Source organism: Neolamprologus brichardi, chromosome 12 (genome assembly GCF_056152115.1).
Source record: "Neolamprologus brichardi isolate AB-2024 chromosome 12, ASM5615211v1, whole genome shotgun sequence".
NCBI classification, from domain to species: Eukaryota; Metazoa; Chordata; class Actinopteri; order Cichliformes; family Cichlidae; genus Neolamprologus; species Neolamprologus brichardi.
Genome location: NC_142115.1, coordinates 19,546,149 through 19,571,382, shown reverse-complemented (window position 1 = coordinate 19,571,382; position 25,234 = coordinate 19,546,149). Strand labels below are relative to the sequence as shown.

The 25,234-nt window shown below is 40.3% G+C and overlaps 3 protein-coding genes across 7 annotated transcripts; 2 read left to right on the top strand and 1 right to left on the bottom strand.

Moving 5' to 3' along the window:
* The first annotated feature begins 4 nt into the window (after positions 1 to 4).
* Positions 5 to 8,810, top strand: slc8b1 (solute carrier family 8 member B1). 2 transcript variants are annotated; one of them, XM_087849100.1, is made up of 15 exons: positions 5 to 412; positions 1,762 to 1,914; positions 2,485 to 2,537; positions 2,880 to 2,937; positions 3,606 to 3,711; positions 3,798 to 3,965; positions 5,670 to 5,783; positions 5,884 to 5,955; positions 6,072 to 6,202; positions 6,301 to 6,442; positions 6,537 to 6,658; positions 7,748 to 7,901; positions 7,997 to 8,077; positions 8,169 to 8,233; positions 8,335 to 8,810. In XM_087849100.1, exons 1-15 carry the CDS (start codon positions 254 to 256, stop codon positions 8,524 to 8,526), a joined length of 1,770 nt encoding a protein of 589 aa, XP_087705226.1. In that variant the 5' UTR covers positions 5 to 253; the 3' UTR covers positions 8,527 to 8,810. The 2 variants fall into 2 exon arrangements, with proteins under 2 accessions (XP_087705226.1, XP_087705225.1); XM_087849099.1 differs by having other exon boundaries at positions 5,881 to 5,955.
* Positions 8,811 to 8,928: 118 nt separating this feature from the next.
* Positions 8,929 to 21,838, bottom strand: tpcn1 (two pore segment channel 1). 2 transcript variants are annotated; one of them, XM_087849098.1, is made up of 26 exons: positions 21,174 to 21,838; positions 18,135 to 18,268; positions 16,882 to 17,058; positions 16,054 to 16,167; positions 15,294 to 15,424; positions 14,857 to 14,945; positions 14,683 to 14,717; positions 14,488 to 14,546; positions 14,195 to 14,294; positions 13,960 to 14,076; positions 13,715 to 13,839; positions 13,576 to 13,624; positions 13,417 to 13,478; positions 13,276 to 13,322; positions 13,136 to 13,192; positions 11,669 to 11,722; positions 11,460 to 11,532; positions 11,090 to 11,197; positions 10,802 to 10,963; positions 10,585 to 10,700; positions 10,412 to 10,458; positions 10,248 to 10,316; positions 9,935 to 10,031; positions 9,711 to 9,850; positions 9,541 to 9,621; positions 8,929 to 9,454 (listed from the first exon to the last, which is right to left on the bottom strand). In XM_087849098.1, the coding sequence occupies exons 1-26, from the start codon at positions 21,262 to 21,264 to the stop codon at positions 9,311 to 9,313; spliced, it is 2,478 nt and encodes an 825-aa protein (XP_087705224.1). In that variant the 5' UTR covers positions 21,265 to 21,838; the 3' UTR covers positions 8,929 to 9,310. The 2 variants fall into 2 exon arrangements, with proteins under 2 accessions (XP_087705224.1, XP_087705223.1); XM_087849097.1 differs by lacking the exon at positions 21,174 to 21,838 and adding an exon at positions 18,347 to 19,333.
* drc10 (dynein regulatory complex subunit 10) lies at positions 21,263 to 25,234 on the top strand. Of its 3 annotated transcripts, none has more exons than XM_006784194.3 (6): positions 21,263 to 21,853; positions 22,033 to 22,101; positions 22,726 to 23,373; positions 23,469 to 23,705; positions 23,801 to 23,872; positions 24,840 to 25,234. In XM_006784194.3, exons 2-6 carry the CDS (start codon positions 22,033 to 22,035, stop codon positions 25,131 to 25,133), a joined length of 1,320 nt encoding a protein of 439 aa, XP_006784257.2. In that variant the 5' UTR covers positions 21,263 to 21,853; the 3' UTR covers positions 25,134 to 25,234. The 3 variants fall into 3 exon arrangements, with proteins under 3 accessions (XP_006784257.2, XP_006784258.2, XP_006784256.2); XM_006784193.3 differs by lacking the exon at positions 21,263 to 21,853 and adding an exon at positions 21,890 to 21,954; XM_006784195.3 differs by lacking the exons at positions 21,263 to 21,853; positions 23,801 to 23,872 and adding an exon at positions 21,882 to 21,954.

The window sequence follows — 25,234 nt, the reverse complement described above, 5'->3', positions numbered from 1 at the left end:
GGGAAAGCAGTGGGAGGAGTTTTAGAGTAAGGTGTACAAAATGTTCAACGGGATTGAATCTGAGTTTAGACTGTGTGAATGCTTGTAAACAAGTTATTTAAGACCAGTAACAAATACGACAACCGGGACATGTTTTTGAGGTCTTCGACTTAATTTTTAGGCTAACCGCCCGGGAATTAAAAGAGTAAACCAGCCCACGGATGTCCTGTTAGCTTCCCAGCAGAATGAAACCGGCTCCGGGATAAAGTGAATCATGTTTTGCGGTATTTTCTTGCCACTTTTCGTGGTGCTGCCGTGTGGCTGGCAGCTCACCTCGGGCTCAGAGCTTTTACGAAACGAGTCTGGTGTCCGGGTTGGAATGGCTGGACGTTGGTCCTCACCGGTGATGGCTGAAAACAACAACAACGATGAGGTCAGTGAAATGTTTTTCTTTGCTTTTGCTTGGAAATGAACGTGTTATGTGTGAGTGCTGTATTTTATTAACAGGTGTTCGTCAGCTGCTTGTTTTCTGGTTCAGGTCAGCAAGGTTTTTTTTGGTTAGTTTTTTTTCACCTGTCACATGATTAGCGAAAGCTAAGGGCGTAAGTCAAGTTTGATCGGCTTGGTTCACAACCGTCAGTAAACTATAGACCCTCAGTGCAAAGCTGAAAAGAGCACTGACTGTGTGTAGAAGGACCTCTGCATGGGTGGGTGGTGTGCTTTCGCTTGTTTTGCAGTGGATGAAAAACATACACAAAATTTGATCTGACATCTCATTCTGATTAAGGAATGTAGGTGTCTGATTTAAATCAAGTAAATCGAGCCTTCATGCCAAGCATAATACACACTGCAGTTTACCACTCCTCATCAAGACAGGTTTAGCTCAGGCAAATCCATTATTATTATTACTTATATTCAGATGGATTTGTAGTGTGTTTTCATGCATATTCAAATATATAAAGCCTATAAAAAGTATATAATATATAAAGCCGGTTCAGATAGAGGGAGAGGAGGTGGAGGTGGTCAACAAGTACAAGTACCTCGGGCTGTGGGTGGACAACAAACTGGACTGGTCATGCAACACAGAGCACCTGTATTTAAAAAAAAAAAAAGCCCAAAGCTGACTGTACTTCCTCAGGAGGCTGAGGTCTTTTAACATCTGCAGGAAGCTCCTGAGGATGTTTTACCAGTCAGTAGTTGTTGGAGTACTTTTCTATGCTGTGGTGTGCTGGCGGAGCAGCACAGCAAAGAAGGACTCATCCAGGCTGGAAAAACTGATCAGGAAGGCTGGCTCTGTGGTCGGCATGAAGCTGGACACTCTGGTGACAGTGGCAGAGAAAAGGACACTAAAAAAATTGCTGGACATTATGGACAATGCTGGGCATCCTCTGCACACGGCCATAAACAACCAGAGGAGTCTGTTCAGTGTATTTATATATGTGTGTGTGTATATATATATATATATATATATAATATTCTGCTCACGTTCTGTAACTTCTGTCGGTGCTGTGCTATTGGAAACCAAATTTCCCAGAGGAACCCACCCGAGGGATTAATAAAGTTTTATCTTATCTTAAACACAAAAATAAATGTATGGTACACTCACCTTCATCAGTCATTGCGAAAGAGATGCACATGTTGTTGTTCCACTGTTTAAGCCACAAATGATTGCATGAAAATATTGAGCCATTTAGATAACTCTGTGTGTGTGTGTGTGTGTGTGTGTGTGTGTGTGTGTGTGTGTGTGTGTGTGTGTGTGTGTGTGTGTGTGTGTGTGTGCAGTGCGACTTGGTGATGAACTACAGCGTTGCAGACCGCTGTGCATTCGTGAAGAAAACACCAGACTGTTCAATGGAAGATGGCTTCATCAATTACCTTGAAGTGGCCTTCTGTCTGCTGCCTCCCAACCTCACACCACTCACCATCTTTCTCTGTGTAAGACTGAGTTATTTCTATAACAATTGGGGAAAAAGCTGGGAGAAAGGTGGCATTATCCTTATAGCATATTGGTCACCTTTTTACCTTGTGAGCTAAACCAGTTTTTTTTTTTTTTTTTTTTTAAATGTGGGTGAGAGGTGTTAGGTGCTTCGGTTTTTGGGCTTGGTTACTGTTTCTGAATCAACATAAAACTCACATGAGGAAGTAAACTTTGTTTCAACAGAACTAGGAAAACAATCCGCTTTTTGTTTTAGCTTAATGTGTTTTCATAATGGTGGATATTTTCCAGTTCCCCTGTTTGCAAGATTCCCAAAGTCTTAAATGGGATTAACTGAAGTGTTTGGTTAAAACAGTGTGAGTGAGGATCTGCAAATGAAACCTAAAAGAGATTTCTGTGGTCAGGGACAATATGACCAATGTAGTCAGTGTCATGTTTGTAAATGTAAAGACAGTCACGCTTTTTTTTTTTTTTTTTTTTTTTTTTTTTTTTTTTTTCTCTTCTCTTTAAACAATAGTTTTTACCTCACAAACCAACAACTGCTGTCTTTTTTTTCTGCTTCTCCACAGATTATATGGCTCTTCTTTTTGTTTATTATTCTGGGACTTACTGCCTCTAAGTTGTAAGTGTCACTGGTGTTATTCAACACACACACACACACCCATGGTTTCAGCAAAATGGCCATGCAAAGAAAAGTCACATGAGTGGAGAGTTTTCACTACTGTTTCACTTTTGTTGTAAGATTGTGAGATTTCCTCAAAGGAAGAACTGTTGCTTCTGTTTTTTCGTTTATTGTTTTTTAAACCTACCCACTTCACTTTACACACTACTGCAAAGAAGCTGTTGTGTGTTCAATGAAAAGTATCTATTGAGACATAGCTTTTTTGTGAATTGAGGTATTAAATTATTTTGTTTTCTCAACAAGATTATTGGATTGTATTTATTTTTTTCCCCCTCTCTCCAGCTTCTGTCCCAACCTGTCTGCCATCTCCTCCAGTCTGCGCCTCACCCACAATGTGGCCGTATCCTTTCTCTCCATCGCCTGAACACTACCCATGGGCTGCAGTCTGAAGTTTCTGTTTGACCTCTTAGACTGCTAAATATTAGAATATACAGTACTGTGTAAAATTATTGATCTACCTTTTTTTGTTTCTTTTTCACTTCTTTGGAAGTGTGCAGCTATTTATTGAAATGTATGGAAATACAGACTAGAAGATGAGAAATAACTGAGTTTGTGCAATTCTTGAAGTAATCTTCAGAAATAGTTCCCTGGGCTTCTTCAAAGACATCCAAAGCTCCTCTTTGGATGTTGGCTGCCTTTTATTTGGTTCTCTGTCAGGATGATCCCACACTGCTCTAATAATGTTGACGCCATGAATACTTTTTCACACAGTGGAAAACCAATTTTTTTTTTCTATCAATATCACAAAAAACACTCATTCCACTGAAAAGTATTAGTACAAGAACTGGACTGAAAATGAGTGTAAAAGCAGCAAATGTTCAAAGAAATACTTTGAAATGCCTTCAAAAAGTCTGGAGAGCTATTGCTCAAAACCAGATTACGAGAAAGTCTGGCTCCTTGGAAGCCAAGAAATAAAGAAATAAGGGGAGGCTCAAAACTTTTGCACACTAGTGTTTATATTTATAGCTTCTGAGAAGAATATTTTCCTTGACTGCTGCCTGTGATCAGGGTGTGACATTTCTGGCTCTTGGTAATGGAGCTCCTGACATCTTCAGTGCCATTGCAGCATTTTCCCACCCGCACACAGCGGGGTTGGCTGTCGGAGCCTTATTTGGTAGGCACAGACTCGCACACGCTCACACCGATATGTAAATAAATTTAAAAACGCCTTGAGATGTGACAGCCTGTTTGCCTTTCCAGGAGCCGGGATATTTGTTACTACAGTAGTTGCTGGCAGCGTGGCGCTGGTCAAGCCTTTTGCTGTAGCTTCTCGTCCATTTCTGCGCGATGTCATCTTCTACATGGTTGCAGTGTTTTGGACTTTCCTCATATTGTACAGAGGAACTGTGACGCTGGGAGAAACACTGGGTATACAGCGACACACGCACACATGGTCTTGCATTATTTATGCATCCTATTTGACCTCTCAATTTTTCTTTGTTGGTCCGGTTTTAGAAGGCTTTTAATTTTCCAACTTTGTTTTATTGATTTCAACAATGACATACAAAGTTAGCAACAGCAAAGTCAATCTTGATTCCAGAACAGTTGTATGTCCATTATACCCCCCAACCCGAATTCTCCCCCTACCAGGTCCACACTAGACAAGACGCCACAGAGAACCAGTCTCTGCCCACGAAAGCTTTTAATTTTGAACAAATATTATAATTTTAAATCTATTTACATTTGTTCTAATTTGCCATCAGTGAATCCTGACTAGACTTGACAGCTCATTCATTTTCACTTCTGTTATTCAGCTTCTGACTTTTGTTGTCAGTCGGTGGGCTGTTTGAAAGACCAAAAAATGACTTTTGTTTCTTACGAGAACCACACACACATGTTAGCGTAATTAAACACGTGATCATTAGTCATCTGACACATTGCTTTGACGGTAAGAAGCTAGTGGTATAATATGGTGCCAGGTTACAAGGAAGTTATGTTAGGTTTGGGCAAAGGTCCAGGAATGAACTTGCTGCTGCAGTGGAGGCTAAATTCTCTTTTCAAGACACAAGTTTCAAAGTTGTCTCAGAGAAGCTTAAAGAGTCCCCAGACATACTTTCAAAGAATCGCCTCACACACAATATGACATTTGAAGTCACTCTGGACATGAAGTGATGATGTTTTCTTCACAGCTGCAAGTATTGGATAGTCTTCACATAGCATTTCATTCATCCCTGCAGGAGGAGAAAATATTAAAACGGTCAATTACTTATACTTTTGGTGATTTATAGGCAGTAAACTGAAGTATTAACTTGTGTTTTCTTCTTTGAGTAAATCTTTCTGTGATAACTTTTCAGCTCATCCCATGGCAAAGCCTCCGACTGTCCTCCCATCTATTTACACTTCACAAGAATCATTCCTTCCCTTAGAGTATTGGTTAAGAGACACTTGCACATAGTGATCGTCTATGTCTGTGCTCGAGGCTGCAGTCCAGTTTATCATTTTACTGTCACGCTTCCATTTTCACAGCATAAACTGCATGCACATTACTTAGTTTTTTTGATGTACCAAAGAACATTCAAGCCATTTAGCAAAGTCCTTAAATTAAGATTCTCGATACATAAAATGACAATGCAAGAACTTAATGAAATACCAGATGATGCGATGCCTTTAAATATCACTTGTAACCATCATGGGATGTGATCAGTAACATGGCGAATGCTTTGATAAGCTGCTGCATTTACATGTATTCATGCTTTTTTTTTTTTTTTTTTTTTTTTTTAAATGGCCGTGGTTAGTTTTAACCATGTAGTCATAATACTCCTGATCTCAAACATGGCATGGTGGTAAATTTGATTAATTTGTCCTGAATACGACTGTGTGTGAGCCTTTAGTTCTCATTAGTTTTTACCAGTAATGACAAGTAAACTTAACACCTTCTTTCTGCTCTTCACAAATTGCAATAACCTGTGAAATGTGATTGATCGTGAGCCAGATCAGCAGAAATGCCGTTGGGCTGGTTTTTACAGCTCAGGTGTGAAACCCACAGGGCCAAAAAGAAGAGGTTAATTAAAACTAGTCAAGACTAGTTTTAACTAGTTGGAAAACATGTCTCTGTGTTTTTCTTTTTTCTAGGGTACCTTGGCCTCTACGTCCTGTACGTCGTGATTGTTATCATCAGTGCGTTCATTTACAACCGGCAAAAGTATTCTGACAACACGAGTGTCCAGAATGTTACACATGTTCCAGGTTAGATATATAAACACACGCTCTTACACACAGACAAATAAAAACCACACAGTTCCAAGTGATGTGTGGTTTTTTGTTTTGTTTTTTTTCTTTGAAGCAGACTTTCATTCGTCTGACTCATCAGATGATGACGTTCCCTGTCTGACAGGCAGGAGTCTTCATCAGGAGTATGGTAGGAATGCAGCAGCCTCCATTTAAAAAAATAAAAAACAAAACTAAACCAAAAAGTAAATTTACTGCAGCACATTCCTGAGTGATCAGATCATAATTTACACCTGTGTGTTGCAGAGTCAGAGTATCGACCACTTCTGCCCTACTCTGAGTCTACAAGTCAGATCCTGCTGAGCTCTTTGAATCCAGTCGACAACCGTAAGTGGAGGAGGAAATCATGGAAGTGGAAAGTCCTTAAAGTACTCAAGGTACTGGTTCACAGACTTAAGTGAAATCCAGTCAAAAACTTGTCTTTCAATGTAAATTAAAGTAAATTATTCTGTGGTTCTTGGTCTGCACCCATCAGACGCCTCTGGAAGTGCTGCTGCTGCTCTGTATCCCTGTGGTCGACCCTGACAAAGAAGACAGAAACTGGAGACGCCCCCTAAACTGCCTCCACCTGATCACTGCTCCTCTGGTGTGTGTGCTCGTCTTCCAGTCTGGAGCGTGTAAGTGCTTAACATTTTACAACAGAAGCAGCTTGAAGTCCTAGTCTTAATCAAAATAAGCATATGATTAAATTATTTTCTTTTTATCTATCAGATGGAAATTATATGATCCAAGGGCAGTTTCCCCTCTGGCTGCTGTTTCTCCTGCTGGGACTTTTCGTTTCTGCTATTGTCTTCTGCTCAACCAGCAATGACTGTCCTCCCAGATATCACTCAGTAAGTGTGTGTGTGTGTGTGTGTGTGTGTGTGTGTGTGTGTGTGTGTGTGTGTGTGTGTGTGTGTGTGTGTGTGTGTGTGTGTGTGTGTGTGTGTGTGTGTGTGTGTGTGTGTGTGTGTGTGTGTGTGTGTGTGTGTGTGTGTGTGTGTGTGTGGAGAATAAGTATGATGATGATGATTATTCCTTTTTGTAATACTGTAGCCAAATGGGACAGTGGTGCAGTAGTTGGCACTGCTGCAATCATCAAAGTGCAAGTGTGTGACTGTTGGGTAAAAAAGTGCTTTGGTATAGAAAAAGGTGCTTGTATTAATTTAACTTTAACTGTCAAGTCTTTTAAAAATGGCTAAAAACAAAACTTTGAATTCACTATCCAAATAAATGTAGAAAGCATTTATCGCTATTCTTTTACTGCACATGTGCAAAATGACTCCACATTCAGGCTTCAGTTACTCTTCTGTGTTTTCTGTATCTGTTGTTGTTGTTGTTTCATGCACCACAAAAAAAACCAAGAACAACACAATACACTACACTTACATGCATCTTTATTACGCCCTGTAGATATAGCTGCTACCACACAATATAAACTTATGGACCTCGTGAGCCAGTTGTTTTTGCATATTTATCTACAGCTTATGTTTCCTTGTTGATTACTGATGTGCTTTACTGGGGCAGAGGCAAGTCACCTGCCACGTTTGGCATTATTTAACTCTCCTATTGCTGTTTATTCATTATTCTCTGAGTGCTGTGTCCCTTATGTGTCTAGCTCTTCTGATGCACAGTGATGCTATGAGTTTGAGTGCAGGTATAATGGTTTAGCATGTTGAGTACACTGATTTAGTTGACATTTGCTAATTAACACAAAACACAAATTAAGTACAGCTGAGGCTGATGGATATCTGGTAATTGCTGGTTTTGTTTTAGCAACACTGCCATCAAGCTTCTAAGGTGGCTTAAAATATTTGCGTTTCTCATATTGATTCAAAATTAAAGCTACATCACAGGTCTTAAATTTTTTTTATTTTGAAGTTTTTACATTTATGCTATGATGATACTGGTTTGTAAATGTCTTGTCCTTCCCCTCCCTCCAGTTCTTTGCTCTTTTGGGGTTTGTGGTGAGTGCAGTGTTGATCAGTGCGGCGGCCTCTGAAGTGGTCAGTCTTCTGCACATGCTCGGGGTTGTGCTGCGTCTGAGCAACACTGTGCTGGGATTGACTCTGTTGGCCTGGGGAAACAGCATTGGAGGTAAAGCTTAAAAACTTCATTCAGTATTTTTCTCCAAAAACATACTGTATGTAACTTTAGTTGCTTAAAAAAAATTGTGTCTCTCTTATTTTCAGACTGCTTTTCTGACATCACCATCGCTCGGCAGGGTTACCCACGGATGGCTATATCTGCCTGCTTTGGAGGCATCATTTTCAGTATCCTTGTTTTTGTGACTCTCTGTAAAACAACACCAATCATGCATGTATAAAAGAGGCTTTTAGTATCCTTGACTCTTACTTCCTTCAGACATGTTGTTTGGAGTGGGTTTAGGATGTCTGGTGCAAATGCTCCAAACACATGCCGACGTGCAGGTAATCTCCTCCTCTAAGATGCAGCGTAATCTAACCCAAGCTACACGTGCCTGTTTCAGACACTATGAAGATATGAAGCCTTTGTTCTTGTTCCTTCTCAGGTTGAACCAGAAGGTTTGCTGACATGGATTCTTGCAGGATCGCTGGGTTTGTCTCTGGTCCTGTCCTTTGTCATCGTTCCACTGTGCCGCTTCCACTTGGGTCGGGCCTATGGCATCTTTCTCCTCATCTTCTATGTCATCTTCCTTATCATTGCACTTCTTACAGAGTTTGGCGAGATTCGTGTTACGTAGACCTGATGCTGCGGCCGGTCTGAAAAATGACAACTACAACTATTTATGCACTATTTTTTACAAGAATCAGCTGTAACCTTTGTTCCACTTGACTACTACCCACAGAGTTCCTGTGGTTGTATAATGAAATCAGGCGAGCAAAGTCTGCTCAGGGAGGACTGAAACGACACACACTGTGCCTTTTGTAATTTGAAACACTGAATTGTCTCCATTAATTATTGATCTAAATGTTAATGACTTGTGCATGCTGCTTTGGGGTAATTAAATGATTTTGGTTTAATTTTTTTGGAGTGTATGTGCTTTAATTTTTTTCCCCTCTAACTTCTCTAAATAGATTTGAGTAAATAGGTAATTTTTACAGCCAGCAGTGTTATAATCCAGCAACATCAATGAACATCACAGTTTGACAAGTTCTAACAGTTTATTCAAATAAACTCAAATACATTACAGAATAAGAAGTTATATAAAAGTAAAATATTCTAAGTCTGCTGAGACATTAGTTGAGGGAAAATGTCATCATTTGTCCAGTTGAGCTAAAAGGAGTATTAAGTGTTTATATATTTTGGTCTTTGGAAAACTCAGTGGGTGTGTTAATACTGATCAGAGGAGCCGTTAAACTAAGGCATCAGGTTTAGATGCGTCATGATTTACAATAGGGCACAAAAGGCCAACAGCAGTATATGCACACATAATATGGGAGTCCAGGCTTCCTGATTACTGCAGCTTTTGCCTTTAAAGGAAACGTTGGAATGACAATGTGCATGTTTCCCTAGCAAACTTTGCATTAATTGATGCTGTGAGGTCCAGTCTGTGAGTTGAGCTGAGGCTCTGGGAAGGGAGACAAGTCAGGCATGGGGCTGTCTGGATCCCGCTCCAGGCTTTGGTCTGGTTCAGGCAGGGCTTCCCTCGAATATTCTGCATACCACTCCTTAAGAAACAACACAGAAAAGACCAACACATCATGATAGTCCAAGTCCTGACATGGTATTCTGGATTACATCTTTAGTTTCTTACCTGTATCTCCTCCTCGTACATTTTCATGCTGAGGTCGCTCTTCGTCCTAGACCTGCGACCTAGGTACACTAAAGACGAGTGCTGCGCACAACAAATCAGGAGTGAAAATTAATTAGAGGGACTTAAAGAGCAGAAGAAGACGACTTCTTGCTGTTTGCGTGTGTTCTTACCCCACTTTTGTCCATAGTCTGTAAGACTCCCTGCAGAGAGCTGAGGGAAGACGATCCTGGGCACATCTGTTTGTACAGCTCGAGAGCGATGAGAACGTCATCACGACTCACCTCTACTTCAAACACGATCCCATTCTCATCTACAGCATGTACAAACACATTTAATTTAGATCCTGGCTGACAACTCTTAACCTGCATACAATCTCACACACACTCAAACCCACCCTCTGGATTTTCTAGCGGTTCCCGGTTCTTGCGACTGTAGTTCATGCGGAACACAAATGCATCTAAAATGAACGCCACGATGATGGTCATCACCACCTGCACAGTGCACAGACAAAACATTGTATGCAATATGGTTACATTCCCACACACTGATTCTTCAGTAGATTATGCAGAGGACAACATTAAAGTAAGACTACACAGGCTCCTCAGGGCAGGATAGAAACATTAATAAAGAATAAAAGGCTTCAATTTGTCTCAGATATGCAAAACCTCTGAGTTTTGTTTTGTTCCTCTGTTCGCATTCCTGCTCACCATTGTAACTATATAAAAAGTCATGAAGTACAGACGGCTCCAGTGGCTCGTCATAGACGTCACTCCTTCCTGTGAAAGAGCAAAAAGCAGTCAGACACCCGACGATCTGTGCTCAGGCTGCCGAGTGGCGACAGATTTTGAACCACAGATAAACTCAATCTCACCATGGTGATGTACCAGTTGTTGACCACGGTCAGTTCAAACAGAGTCACTGGACATAAACGAAAATTGAGTAATTGTTTTTAAAATTCTAGAAAACATAACACACACAAACACACAACAGATGTAATAATATAAAAATACAGAATTTTGACAAAAAGGAAAAAGGGATTATTACCAAAGCTACTGAGGATGTTGTTGAAGTTATTGAGATAATAGTAGCCCTCTTCCAGCACTGTTTTGTTGCCTTGTGTGTTGTTGATCAGTCTGTAGGAATCGGCCACTGTGCTCGTACTGAGAGGGAGAGAAAAAAGGAAGAATAAATTAATGAAGTAATGAATCGTCAATGGAGAGACCCACTTTTTCCATTTGTGTCTCATGACACCACTACTCACTTGCAGCAGTTGGGGTAAACCACATCTGCAAAGAACTCCATTCCCACAATAGCAAAGGAATAGTAGAAGATGATTAATGTCAACCCTAGACTGGCCATCCTGGGGAAGAGCTCAAACATGGTGTCTAAAACATTACGATACCTCTGCTTTATCTTAAATAACCTGCAAAAGGCAACACACAGAAATTTGAATGTAAAATTGTTAAATAAATAAATAAATAAATAAATAAATGACTATTGCCATTATGTGCATATATACTGTCACGTTAAAGGAGATCGGAAATCATACCTTAGCAGCTGAAGCGGTCTGAGAATTACAATAAAGTAGAACGGCTCCTTATTGAAGGCGAGAGCAATGAGGCCCAAGAAGGCAAAAACCGTCACAGAGAAGTCAAACCTGGACGGAAGAGCACAATGAGGATTACCAGCAAAAGCAGAGAAACAGGGTTTCATATCAGCTCAGAGGCATTTCTGTGATTTTCTTTTAAATAGAAGTAGGCCTACTGAAAAACAACATGTCACGTTTAATTGTTAAAGATTCCTAAAATTTCCACACTCAAATGGAATCTGTTGATTTAGACATTGTTTGTGTTTAACAGAGTGCACAGTTTGAGTTTTGGATGCAGCACAGATTTATGTTTTCAATGTGTGTTACTCACAGATTCCACCCAGAGCTGAAATAGGCAACTGGCCCCAAACCTGATATTTTCAATAACACTTCTACACCATAAACTGAAAGTGGAAGGACAGACACACAGTGTAAACGACTGTAATTAATCCTCGACACCTTATGACATTTTAATACTATCTGGACTTTCTATGTGGGGTGCAGGGTTTGGGTGGGGAGGGTGCCATGCAGCCTACTTACTGGTCAGAAAAACAATGTAACTCCAGGGAACCAATTTGGACCAGGAAAATCCACCTGCAAGAGGAGAGGAAGGTAAAACACCTGGAGTATTGAAACACATGCCTTAGTACTGTGCAAGTACTGTGAAAAAGTCTTGGGGCATTTTTTTAATATATTGCCAGGAAATTAAGCGCAGTTATTCACTGAAACACATACAAACATACGTGTATAAAGCAAAAACTGAGTTTGTGCAATTATAAAGAGCTTGAAATTCAATATTTGGTATGACCACCTTTATTCTTCAGCACAGTCTGAACTCTCATAGCCATAGGTCTTCGGAAATACTGAAGACTACTTCAAGGACATTCAAAGCTCTTCTTTGGATGTTGGCTCCCTTTTAGTTCTGCTCTCCATCTAGATGATCCCACACTGCTTCAATAATGTTGAGGTCCATTTTCTGGGGAAGCTAACCTACCTAGGTAGATTAAACACATTGCCAATGTGTTTGAATTCATTGTCATGCTAAATAATTAAGCTGTTGTCAGTTAGACGTTTTGCAGAATATACTGCATGGTGAATCCAAATCTGGCAGTACTTTTCTGCATTCACAATCCTGTCAACACCCCCAACACCACTGGCTGAAATGGAGCCCCAAACAATGAGAGAGTCTCCAACATGTTTTACAAATGGCTGTAGACACTCACTGTTGTACTTCTTTTCTGACTTCCTCTGTACATACTGACAATGATTTGACCAAAAATGTCAAATTTGTGTTCTTCAATCTATCAGACACATTTTCCACTGATTCAGTCCAGTTCTTGTGTAATTTGGCAAACCTCAGTGTTTTCTTCCCGTTTCCCTTCCTCAAGAATGGCTTCTTGACAGCCACCCTTCCACTGAGACCTTTTCTGATGAGGCTTCAGTGAACAGTAGATGGATCGACTGAATGGCCAGATGCATCTCTCGGGGTCCTGCATCAGGTCTTTGCTGAATTTCTTTCAATTTCTTAAGGACGTGACTTTCAAATGTTGTTCATTTGTGCTGTTTTTCATAGATTCAACTATAGAAATGGAAACAAGTTATCCCTTTCTACATCAGGTTGCTAGTAATAATGTGCCTAAAGATAGAATATTAATAATTATTTTTTTTTTTTGCTTAGTTGTCTTTTATGTGTAGACACAACACTGGTTCATCCCTTGAGTTAGGGGCCTTTTTTTGTCATTGAATGAGTCATAGGTCAGAGTTAAGCGGTTTATCAAACAACAAAAACATTCCACTGAAAACGGTCAGGGATGAGGACTGGCCTAAGTAAAAAAAGCAGCCAATGTCGAAAGAAAAACTTTTAAAGACCTCCAGAAAGAATGGAGAACTATTGCTCAAAACCAATTTAAAATGACAAGAAAGTCTGTCGCCTTAAAGGCAAAATATCAAGATATGAGGGGTTCGTGACTTTTGCACAGTACTGCAGATTACGGTTAAAGATCTTACTATTCAGCTGGTACGTCTCCACAAGGATCCAAACACCGTTGATGGCCACCACCACATCTACAGTCGCAAAAAAACTTTGATAAGAGACTTTAATCAGTATCACTGATAGCAGCTGGGAGAAGGTCAATGATTACACTTACACATAGCATACTGAAAGGCCTTTGACTTCACAAGCAAATGGATACCTAATAAAGTAGAGAGGAAAGTATCCACAATAAGGGATCAAGAGCCAATCTTATTTTGTCTGACAACAGAAGAAAAGAGAGAAAGAGAACTTTCCTTTGAAAATGAGGAAGGCTGTGTGTGGAAGATCATCAAACCAGTGTTCTCCACTGCGACGTGCCTAAACAACACACAGATTGACAGTAAATGTATATTTGAATCAACCAGAGGAGCACAAAAATAGAGCAGCTACACAGCAGAAATGTCAGGCTAATTACCTTCCATTTAAGGCCAGTGACCTCATAGAACTTATAAAAGTCCTGCAGGCTGCAACAGAACACACCACCATTAAATCAGTGACAAAGCAAATCAATGTAAAAGGATTTTCATTCTGAGAAGTGGAAGGGAGACAGTTACCTGAGCATGGTAGCCCCTGATGTGTTAAGAGCTTTGTAAGTGAGGAAGCGGTCTCTTGCAGACATGCGTGGTCTGTAAAAACGCATCAGACCATCGAACTGCTTCAGAGACACACCCATCGGTCTCTGTGTAACACAGAGAAACGTAAGAAAAGCTTAAGAAAACACCTGACAGTGTTAAAGAAAAAGGAAAGACATGTTACAAATAATAATAATTATAATAATAATTTTAAAAAACAGGCATACCTGACGGCTAACTAACAGCTGAAAGGCGTGGTCGATAGCAGAGCGTTTGTGAAGCAAGAGAGATTTAAACTTCATTTTCTCAACATCATTAAATGTATCAAACACGACCGCCAGGAGCTGGAGAGGGGGGCACAGACGGCGATGATGAGTAACTGGGAAAACTTCAAGTCATGTGTATTTTCAATAGGACTCAAAGACATCTCAGAAATTGTGAAAAAAAACAAGCTTCTTCTACCAGGTTCATGATAAAGTAGAGCTCGATAGAGAGGTATACAATGAAGAAAACACAGGACCAGCGGTTCTTGGAGTATGCTGGCATCATCACATCAGGGAAACTACAAAGTGAAAGAGAGATGCCATCAGATGCAGACCGAGTCATAAGATGCAAAAAATGAAAAAAATGTGGAAGCAGATTAAGCAAGAGTGGTAAAAGGATTTATGAGAAGCTCTAAACGTGGTGAGCACTGCTTACATGCCCCATGTGTAAAGATAACCAAGCGGCAGTAGTACGTGTATTGCCGTGCTTACTTTGCTGTGGTCAGCAGCACAAACAGGCTGACAAGGCTGTTCTCCATAGTGTTGAAGTACTGTGGTGAGAGGATAGGGTTCAAGACAGGAAATATGACCAGACACAAAACTGGCACAAAGAGAAGAACCACCCAAATCGCTGAAATGACATAACTCAAACAAACTCTTGTAAGTGAGATGGAAGACTCAACATACCGGATCAGAGGTGTTCGTGGAGAAGAGACAGAAGCCTGGAGGACACAAAGAGCTAATCAAATACAAACACTAACAAAAACAGCTTTCTTCATAAGGCGTTTCCTCTGCTTGAATAAACAAGTTTAACAAATAGAGGACAGAAAATAATCAAAGTGTTTTTTTATGCACTCTTACCAAGAATAGCAAATATAACCATGAAGAAAAGCAGCAGCAGGAGGATGTCAATAAAAGGCGGGAGAGACTGGAAGATCTGACGCAAGTTTCTGATTGGATGAAAGAAACCTCGTCAGTGACAACTGCCTTGTGGGTGGCCACAATAGAAAACAAAAGAACTTCTCAGAAACATTTGTTAGCAAGATAGATGGAGCTGAAATCTCACTGAGTTTGTTTAATTTTGTCTGGCTTTACAAACCTACAGAGTTGAGTCACCGTTTTCTTTCATATGACAAGACTTTTGCTTGGAGCCCGGGCAGGGATGACTAGTCTCTCTGTTCCCGCTAGTATTTTCCAAGTCAAATTTGTGCTCAATCAAAAATGTAATGTCTACTTTGTGGCAATGACTTGGGCCAGACTGAATCTGTGTGTGTGTGAGTGTGTAGGTCATCATTTACCTGCGCACAGCACCACAATATCTACAGTCCACCAGGAATATTGGTCTGAGCGCTCTGGTCACTCGCATGTGAGAAGTTTGTCGGATCAGAACCACTATGGCCTCCACAAACTGTACCAGTAACACACACGTCTGTGCAAAGAGAGAAGACAACATGTACAGTGTAGGATAATGAAAGCTGAATCCCAAACTATGACATCAGATCTGCAGATAGCAAAGTTTTATCGCCTTTCTTCAGAGTAATCCCTAATTTAGACGTCTGTTGGGAATCTTTGTATCACCTACGTAAGTGGTCGACGTCATTGCTCACATTTATGCTTGTGTGTGTGTGTGGTGTGTTACATGTTAATTAGTGTGTGGTCATGTCCCGATGTTTTATACGTGATGGTAACTGATAGAAAAAAGATTAAGTGCTGCAAATGTTTTTCCCTCTTGGGTCCTCGCTTTTTGTTGTGCTCAGTTTTTTGTGTGTGTGTGTGTGTGTGTGTGTGTGTGTGTGTCTTTTCCCCAGAAGCAAACATATCTGTCCCTCTGTTTTCCCATTTTTTTGTACACTCATTTAAAGTCATCTGTGATTATTAGTAGATACAACTATGGTATGAATTTAAAAAACCCAGTTGACTTTGAGTTATCATATTCACGAGGTTTTTTAGAAAACATGACCTCTGACCGTAACTGAGATCCACACAATGTAACAGCAACCCGACTGCCACACACACACACGCACAATAACTATGAAATTATTAACATGTAACAGTTACCTTAACCATTGTCCTCTTGTGTCGTATGAAGGTGTGGAAGCCTAACCAGCGGAGTTTCATGCATAGCTCAAATGCCACCATAACCAAAGCCAGCAGCTCCAGCGTGGCATGGACCTGAATGACATCAAATACACAAGTTATATAGGAAACTAGCCACTCATTAGTCATTTTGTTAGGTACACCTATTAAACTGCACATTAACACAAGTCTTTAATGAGCCAATCACATGACATATCACATGGTGTTTAGACATGTCAAGGGAACCTGCTGGTAGAACTGGTGTACACAACATGAAAGCATGGATCCCTCCTGTTTTGGGGTTATGATTCATGATACTAGTGGTGTAATGAGAGACATTTTCTAGGCACACTTTAGGCCCCTTAGTACCAACTGAGCATCTTTAAACAAACCAAATTGTTGCTAATCATTTGGATCACTTTATGACCACATTGTGCCCATCTTCTGATGGCTGCTTCTAGCAGGACAACACACCATGTCACAAAACTAATCTCAAACTGAGACAGAGAGTTCACTGTGCTCAAATGGCTTCCACAGTCACCAGATTTCAATCAGAGCCCCGTTGGGATGAACTGGAGATTCTCATCACAGATGTGCAGCCAACAAATCTGCAGCAACCGTGTGATTCTATCATGTCTATGAGCAATGTTTCCTGCACCTCGATGAATCTGCAGAATTAGTACAGTTCTGAAGAGGAAAGGGGTCCAACCCAGTGTTATCAAGATGTAAATCAGAAAGTGGCCTGCGACTGTAAGGTAAAGTTGTGTTTTTAGTTCATATTAGTATGTTAGCGAGTAGAGATTTACTCACATAGACATCCAGGCGCAGTGAGGGTACAGCAGGAGCCTCGCACAGTGAGAGCATCAGCAGCAGCAGGCCTGTCAGCAGCTCCATCATGTAGAACAGGTGGTTGTGCGCAAACAGGTACGCCGCAAGCGCCTTTGGGTTTCGAGGGTGAGTGAAGAACTTATCATTGTTCTCTCCTTCCTACACAGAAAATTTAAAGTTACACATTTGTGCATACAAGTCGGCAAAAGTGATGGATGTATGGATGGATATGAATGTTTCTGATTTTTTAAACAGCTTTAATTCCCTGAGTGTTGTTTTTTTTTTAAATTGGTTTTTCAATTTTTTTCTTCCACGGGAGACATAACAGAAAATGTTTTTCTGCACTTAATTTAAACTGAGCAGAACTCAACATTCAGACCAACGATGTAAAAAGAACTTCTCAAAGGCATACAAATGCACAAGTGTGCTTACTGTTATTTTTAATTTGCAGCTCTTCAAATGATTTAAAACAGGCCAACCAAATCTAGGAGCCACTGCCAATTTTAGAAAGTAAAACATTCAGACATTGATAAGAGACACACAGATAAATATTGATTGACAGCAGCTTTCTTGTCTGATTTATCAGTGTTTATAAGTTTGTTCTTTGACATTAATGTTGCATTGGTTGGATATTCAAACATGTTGTGAGAAAGAGAGAGACTTTAAAACAGTAATTTATTTGTAATAAAGATTGCTTCTTTCCCTAAGAAGAAAATTAAAAAACACCGACCAGTACTGGCCAACTTGGCATCTCCATCATATCAGTTCAAAGGTTTTACAAATCAATAATCTACATTCTGTTGAATGTGTCGATACCATTATAAAAGTCCGATTTTTGCATAAACGCTGTGTATAAATCAACAAATCTGCCAATAATCAACCAATAAAATCAGTCGGGTATAATTTTTACACCAATTGTGGCTTTTTAAAATACAGTTACAAAACCTTATGAGGTTATGTTTTTGTATCAGCAACAAGACAAAAATCCCATTTTTGGCAAAAAGTTCCTTTCATGTACATCAACACTGCCTTTGTATTTTATTTTGCACAGTTTTGCATGTTTATAGATTTATAACATCCTGCAGCTTTTCAGGATGTAAATATAGCTCACAGGGAGAGGACAAGGTTTAACCATCTACAAGTAATACAGTGTAGAAGGTATAATAAAACTATAATGTGATCATGTGAATGAGTGCATACACTAATAAATGCAGCAATGCTCTGGTTGTAAATACCTGCAGGTAGATGGCTGCCTCTTGGTAGTTCATCTCCCAGCTTTGTCGCAAGGACACATTTTGGGATCTGTAGTTTTGTGGACCAGGCGTTGAGATCACAGCATTGTTAACTACGTCATAACTGCCTCCTCCATCTGGAAGACAAGACTTAATTGTGAGTGTTCTCATACACCCCTTATTTATGTGAGTCACACAAAGGGGTATACGCCTACCAATGCATTCTAGTTCTAACTGTAAGGCAAAAGATGAAGTCACTACAGGGCTCTCGATATGCGACTGATCTTCACGGAAACCAGCTGCCTGTGTGTGCGAACTCTCCATTTGTCAGTCTGGATTCATCAGCTGTGTGACGGTATTAACATCCCTCACTTCCAAGGACCAAGTGTACATGTGTGTCACAGTCACAGTATGCTGGTCTCGTTCCAGCATCAATACACATCTGGAGATACAGATGGCCAGACATTCCACACAGACCTGATGCAAACAACAGAAACCAAGTCACAAGTGGATCTGGATGAAATCCTTACAGATCTGGAAATATCCCGGAGATCAAAAGGACTCTGGAGAGCGGACCCCTTTTAAAATGATCACAGATGCTCTTGAGGTTCCGCACTTGTAGTTCTTTGAGAATCAGTTGCTTGTTTTGGAACAAAAGTCACACAGAAGAGTGATATTACATTTTTTGCCAGACTGAAAAATTACCTCCTCCTGACTCTGTGGCACAACGTGAACCTTGATCCCAGTGCTGCCAGTCAGTAATAAAATGTGCTTTCAATCACATCACATTTGCTATTAAGCCTCTGTCATACCACAAACAGGATGCAGGGACGAGACAGAAAAACCACAAAAGGAACTGATTTTGCAATACCAGACGACAGCGAGTGACTAACTTCGGAAGACACGAAACTCCTATGTTAGGACTTAGAACAAATAAACATAATATCGTATAAATTAAGTCAAGTGACCAAGATAAAATCCAGACAAAGTCAGTATTCAAACTCAAGCCTGGTCCCAGGTTCTTCCTCAAACAAAGCTGTCCCTCCATGCGGCTTTCTGCAGCTGCATACTTTACTGTGGCGCAAGTCTGTTGGGGTACGCTTCCCACACACTGTAGATCACATATTTTCTCTTCGGGCACGACTCCTTAGAATCCAACGTGCTGCAGGTCACAGATGTTTTCTATCCACCATGACAGCAGCAAACTGAGCTGAAACGAGAAGCTTAAGTTCCAATCCAGTGGCAGCCTACCCGTTACTCTGACAGAAGTACACCCATCGTCTGCTGTGTGCCACTCCGACCACTCATTTGTTTGAGAACAATAATACGTTTGAAGCTCCCAGTCAATAACACAGTGACGTCAGGCTCACATAAACAGATCCAGCAGTCATGTCTACTTGTCCCAGAAAAATAAAGGGTCCGGAACATGGGCAATAAAAACTAAATTCCTCACTTCTATCCAAGCATGTGATTTGTCACTCAAGTGATAAGAGGCAGCTTTATTTCATACTCCCTCTATTTCCAGAAGGCTTTGGCAGCAAGCAGGCAAGAACAGCAGGACTTGTCCCACTTGTACACCACTCCCATATATGACAGAAAAAACACTCCTCTCCTCTTCCTGTTCATGCCAGAGCTAGAGAAAATGATACTCACTCACACACACGCACACACACACAAACACACTCTACCCATATGCACTGGGGAGGGGCTGAGGGGCACACAGTTCTAAGCTGAGCCAGCAGCTTTTCAGATGGGTCATTTTGTAGCTTATATGTGAGGAAAACAAAGGCAGCAGGATTACTATGTCAAGCAGATGCACAGATACTCATACATGCTCCACCCACACGTGATCCCAGAGCCTGGTGGACAATCTGTTTTCTCCATTCAAACAGCAGATCCTGGATGTGCAACATATATGCAGCTGACTGTCAACATTACAGCACTTCTGACTGCACCAGTGCATTATGGTAAGTTGAAAAAACAACATTAACTCCATCTATATACAGCTATAATAAAATAAACAGTTTATGCAAACGCTCCTCTCTGAATACTGTAGTGTACAGTAAAAACAACCATCAGAGTTCAATACTCAGCTGACATTTTATCTGGAGTACCTTTAGAAAAGTATTGATTGAACTGTTTTTATTTAAATACCTGGTGTCAACCATCCAAAGCGATAAACAGCAGCACAAGAGAGATGAAGAAGAGAGTGCAGGCAAGGTGGAGTGGTTGGAGACAAATGCCACCAGAGGTGGTTTGTGAAGGACAGCAGCAAGAGTGAAATTGAAGGTTTACAAAATGATAGTGAGACCTGCTGCAATGTACAGTTTGGAAATGGTGGCTGTGACAAAAAAAAAAAAAACCAGAAGGCAGAGCTGGAGGTGGCAGAGTTTTGATTAGGAGTCACCAGAATGGACAGGATTAGAGATGAGTATATCAGAGGGACCGATCAGGCAGTGGGCTTAGGAGACAAACTTCAAGGGGCAAGGTACAGTGGAGAGATAGTGGATGTATTTAACAAAGGATCCTGAACATGGAGCTGCCAGGCAGGTGAAAAGGAGGAAGAGCACAGAGAAGATTCAAGGGTGTAGACAAAAAGAGAGGGTTGCCAGGACAAAGGAGGATGTAGGAATAGGGTGAGATAGAGGGAGATAATCTGCTGTGGTGACCTATGAAGTGAGCAGCCAAAAGAAGAAGCAGACTGAACCTGTACAGAAGTAGTGATTTAACTTATTAAAGAAACTTGGGTCTGTTGTAATTTTGACCCTAATAGTGTATTTAAAATGTTGGGGGTGAACGAACCCCCAACACCACAGCCTTCTTAAAGGTGGGGATTATTACACAGGTGTTGCACAGGAGTGCATTAGTTTTGGTGTGCTTTCTCAATGGGATCTGTGTATTACTTGTATGTCTACTGCGACAGCATTACAGTAGAGACACCAAACCACTTCCCCCGATCATGTTCCTTTCCTTGATGTATATGTGCATTGTTTGCATTGCTTGACTACAGAGGTATGTGATGATATCACTGTATAGACTTACTTTCGTCTCCTCTTTCAGGCTCCTCGCTGAGCAGACCACTATTTGCTTCGTCCCAGGTTAAGATGAGAGGCACATCGTCGTCAGTCTCCATGCTAGCTACCAGACAAACAGACTGCAACCTGCTTGGAATTCCACCCTTTTGTCAGACTTAATATAAGCTACCTAACAGCTAAATAAATGTAAGGTTTTCTCCGCAAACAGCAGTAGAACTGCACATCTTGTTGAGGACGGACGGCAGGGTTAGATATTAGCAGACAAACCGAACAGTTTCTATCCTGTGTTAAATGCAAGTTCAAATATCGATAGTAGAATTGTCAAAAACAGGCTCTAGCGCCTTTTACAGTATGCTAAACAGACATGGGGTTGGGGAGCTTACAGATTTGGTGTCTTCCTTGTCACAAATATCTATCTCCGATTTAACTGGCTCGCTGTCACGCAGGCTAACAAGCTGTCCGTCTGGGTCCATCGCGGCAGCACCATTTCCGCACAGCTACACAACTAATTTGATTACACATAGAACGGATAACCACTCACAGCTAATTGACGTCTAGCTTTATCTTTTTGAGAGCAACATTATGTACAAGAACGACGCCGCAAAAACTCTAGAGATACCTACAACTTATGGGCAGAACTGGATAAACAAACTTTTACGACACTAGCAGCAGTTAACGGCAGGCTAAGTAAGTGACCATGCATATTTCCAAAGTAAAAGTCGGCAATTTTAACACATCATAGTATATTAATTTAAAGCTAATACCTGTATGAATTTGTTTGAAATATGGTAAAGTATTCATATATGTGTGTATATTTTGTCAACATAAGCAATCTGTAATATGATCCAATGCTGATCATATTACAGATGGCTATTTGGTATCCTAGCAACAGGAAAACAAATAAAACCCACACACTTACTGAGGGACGTCTACAGGTATGTAGTTTAGCTAAGTTTGTATATTACACAACTAAAGTAAAAGCTGCTTATGTGCCACAAGCAAACAAAAACCGAGAACAACCTTTTCATTTTTTAAATTTACGATGTGTTGTTTAGAACGTTTACTACTCACAGTACTATAGATACTTAACTGGCTCGCTAATAAGAAAATTAATTTACCAGGTATAAAATAAAACCAATACAGTACTTCACAAAGAGCCCGTGACTTTAGACTAAAACTAAGATAGAAAAGTAACTTCTCTTATGTGTAAAATACATTGTCAGACAGGTTTTGTTTAAGCGATTTCTTGATTCAGCAGGTCTGACAGTAATCCGACTAGTTAGTGAAATTAAACTCAGCTTTCCAAAAATGTGGTTGATCACATGATTAAATACTTTTTGTCCCTTAATAAATTAAGTCATCATTTAACAACTGCATTTTTTATTTACTCTGGTTATCTTTGTCTAATATTTAAATTAGTTTTATGATTTAAAACAAGTAAGTGTGACATATAGAGTAAAGTGAAATATACAAACTCGTGCTAATTTTTTTCATAGAACACACTGCCTTTATCAAAAGCTAAGACACAGCTAAAACCAGACTTATTATTTTTTCCCCAGTCGAAGCCACTGAGTGTCGACATGTCTGAAGATTGGTTGGCATTGCTGCCAAACAGCCAGTCAGAAGATGGTTGCTTAGTACAGAGCAAGCACCTCTCTAGTGAGGCTCAAAATATTTTAAGCATACTTGAAAACTGCATCAGTAAAATTGAGACCACAGCAGCTCTGCCCGCTCTCCTCCACCTTAACAGTAAGTCTGAGATTGTTGACAAGGACTTGAGCAAGGCACTTGAAAAACATTGGATTTTAGTGGAAAGACTGGAGAAACTAGAAAGTCTCAAACAGGAGTCCGTTGAAGAACAAATAAGAGATGCCAGGATCGGAGGAGAGAAGGAGAGAGCTCAGCTTGGGAATGATCTCAAGAACTCTGTCAGGGATATTCTCCGTTATTGCCGAGCCCATTCAGATGGCATTATTGGCTTGAGGGCAGAACTAGATATAAAAATAGAGGGAAATGAGTACAAATTAATTAAAGGATTAAAGGTGCTTCATAGCCACATGGTAGAAAAGTTTCTGATCAGCCCGGACGAGGAGCTACAGCTCATCACAAAGCAGAAAGAGTTTTCATCCTCTGCAAAAGATCTGGAGAAAAATATTTCACTGGAGGAAGAAGAAGTAGCTAAAGCTGTACAGCAAGTAGATGCTGAGGTAAGGTGTCAAGGCTTTTTCATTAGCAGCTAGAGAAGCAGAATCTTCCTTTCTTCCATTTTCTCACCTCCTATCCATTGCTTTTGATATCACAGATTTCCCAGAAAGAGAACACAATTAAACACTTGGAAAGTTTGCTGCAGGCGTGCAGCCCTCAAGAAGGTGATGTGTCAGATGATAACATGTCGCCTTTTGAAGACAAACAGGTGCAGGCACACATTCAGGTGTCAAAGCTGAAGCAGGACCGTTTACAGCAGGAAATTGATCAACTGAAAATTCAGCTCAAAAATGTTGTGCTTGAGAACAGACAGGCTGAGAGATTACTCCAAGAGGTACGTTTAGTGTAACAATAAGGTTTCATGTTTTACTTGTGGTAGTGTATTTGTTTTTCATTAAACTCATGTTCACTGTTATTGTTTTTTGGCAGAAAAATGAAAAGATGCAAGGGAAAATTGACTCCTTAATCCAAAAGTTTGACAACGAAATAGGAGAAATCCAGGTACAAACTTTCCACTGCAAAGTACTGCAAAGTACCAGAAATAGTCTGTAAAATATTAACATGGGGTCTTTCTACAAACTTATTACTCATTACTATATTCAGAATATGTCCCTAAAATATTATGTTAAGGTTATCACAGTTGCACAGTATGTGACACCTCACAATAAACTGGGTAAACTGTATGCCACAGTATCCTGGCTAATCCTGCCATGCAAAGTTGTGACATTTTATGTATTTACAGTACAGTACCAGCTCAATATTAACACGTGACAGCCCTGTACACTTAATGACAAGTTTTGACACCTAAGGTTATATCAATAAAGATGTAGTTTGATGACCATTAGAATAGGTTCCTGTATAGAGAACAATCCCAGTCAGTTTGTTCAGGAAGCAGGCCCAAAACCACTCAGTTCAGAAAAGAAAAACAATGGTTACCCCTAGTAAGCATCCAATGGGGAAAGTGTTTACACATTTAATTTTAAATTTTACACATAAAACTTATATTTATTCTATGAGCTCATTGTAATTGGTAAATCAGCTGGTTCTTATATATAACTTTTCTACTTGAGCACTCAAAACAACTTAGGTTCATAATCTTGCACAAGGATACTGTGGCATACAGGCTGAAACAGCCAGGGATTGAAGCACCAACCTTGTACTAGCAGATGATCTGCTCTATCTCAGCATATAAAATAACATCCAAGTTTCTATGCTTTAAAATCCAGAACTGTTGTATTTACTCTTGTATAACATCTGGAAATAAAGGTGTTGTCCTGGGTTTTCTTTTAGGTCATTGTTACCTTTTTATGTCCTTAGTAAATTAAGGATGCTCAGTGTCAGTGAAAGCATTTCTTATGTTTTCACCACTTTTCTGTTTTTTCTTCACTCCACAACCATATCCACTGCCATCTCCCTCTTCTCCACTTTTGACACAACACACCCCCAATGACACCATCGCCTTTCTCAGGCCAAACTGGAGGTGAATGAAAATGCTTATGAAATGGAGGACAATGAGCGGAAGAAGTTTGAGAAACCCTTTTCTACCCTGGAGATGGAGTACAATCAGATCCAGGAGAGGAGGCGGCTGGCTGAAGAGAAGAGACAGGAGGAGATCAGAGAGCTGGAGTTGAAGACCAAAGCTGCCATTCTGATCCAGGCCTGGTGGAGAGGCTACAGCGTTCGCAAGGCCTTAAAGAATAAGGCCAAAAGCAAAAAGGCCAAAAGGGACAAAGGAAAGGGCAAAGGCAAGAAGACCAAATAAACCATGCCTTATTGCATTAGTGTTTCTTTGCCAAGACACACTCGTCTTGTAGAGTGTGAATGTTGTTTTGTTTTTAAATGAAGTATTTATGTTTCCAGCTA

Excerpts from the sequence above, each read along its gene's own strand:
- slc8b1 (XM_087849099.1), top strand. The coding sequence starts at position 254 with ATGTTTTGCGGTATTTTCTTGCCACTTTTCGTGGTGCTGCCGTGTGGC. Across the intron at positions 2,538-2,879 it reads GGACTTACTGCCTCTAAGTT|CTTCTGTCCCAACCTGTCTG; the intron begins GTAAGTGTCACT and ends CCCTCTCTCCAG. Across the intron at positions 2,938-3,605 it reads GCCTCACCCACAATGTGGCC|GGTGTGACATTTCTGGCTCT; the intron begins GTATCCTTTCTC and ends GCCTGTGATCAG.
- tpcn1 (XM_087849097.1), bottom strand. The coding sequence starts at position 18,455 with ATGGAGAGTTCGCACACACAGGCAGCTGGTTTCCGTGAAGATCAGTCG. Across the intron at positions 18,269-18,346 it reads GTTAGAACTAGAATGCATTG|ATGGAGGAGGCAGTTATGAC; the intron begins GTAGGCGTATAC and ends CTTGTCTTCCAG. Across the intron at positions 10,701-10,801 it reads GTTTACCCCAACTGCTGCAA|TACGAGCACAGTGGCCGATT; the intron begins GTGAGTAGTGGT and ends TCTCCCTCTCAG.
- drc10 (XM_006784193.3), top strand. Across the intron at positions 23,374-23,468 it reads TACAGCAAGTAGATGCTGAG|ATTTCCCAGAAAGAGAACAC; the intron begins GTAAGGTGTCAA and ends TTGATATCACAG. Across the intron at positions 23,873-24,839 it reads ACGAAATAGGAGAAATCCAG|GCCAAACTGGAGGTGAATGA; the intron begins GTACAAACTTTC and ends CGCCTTTCTCAG.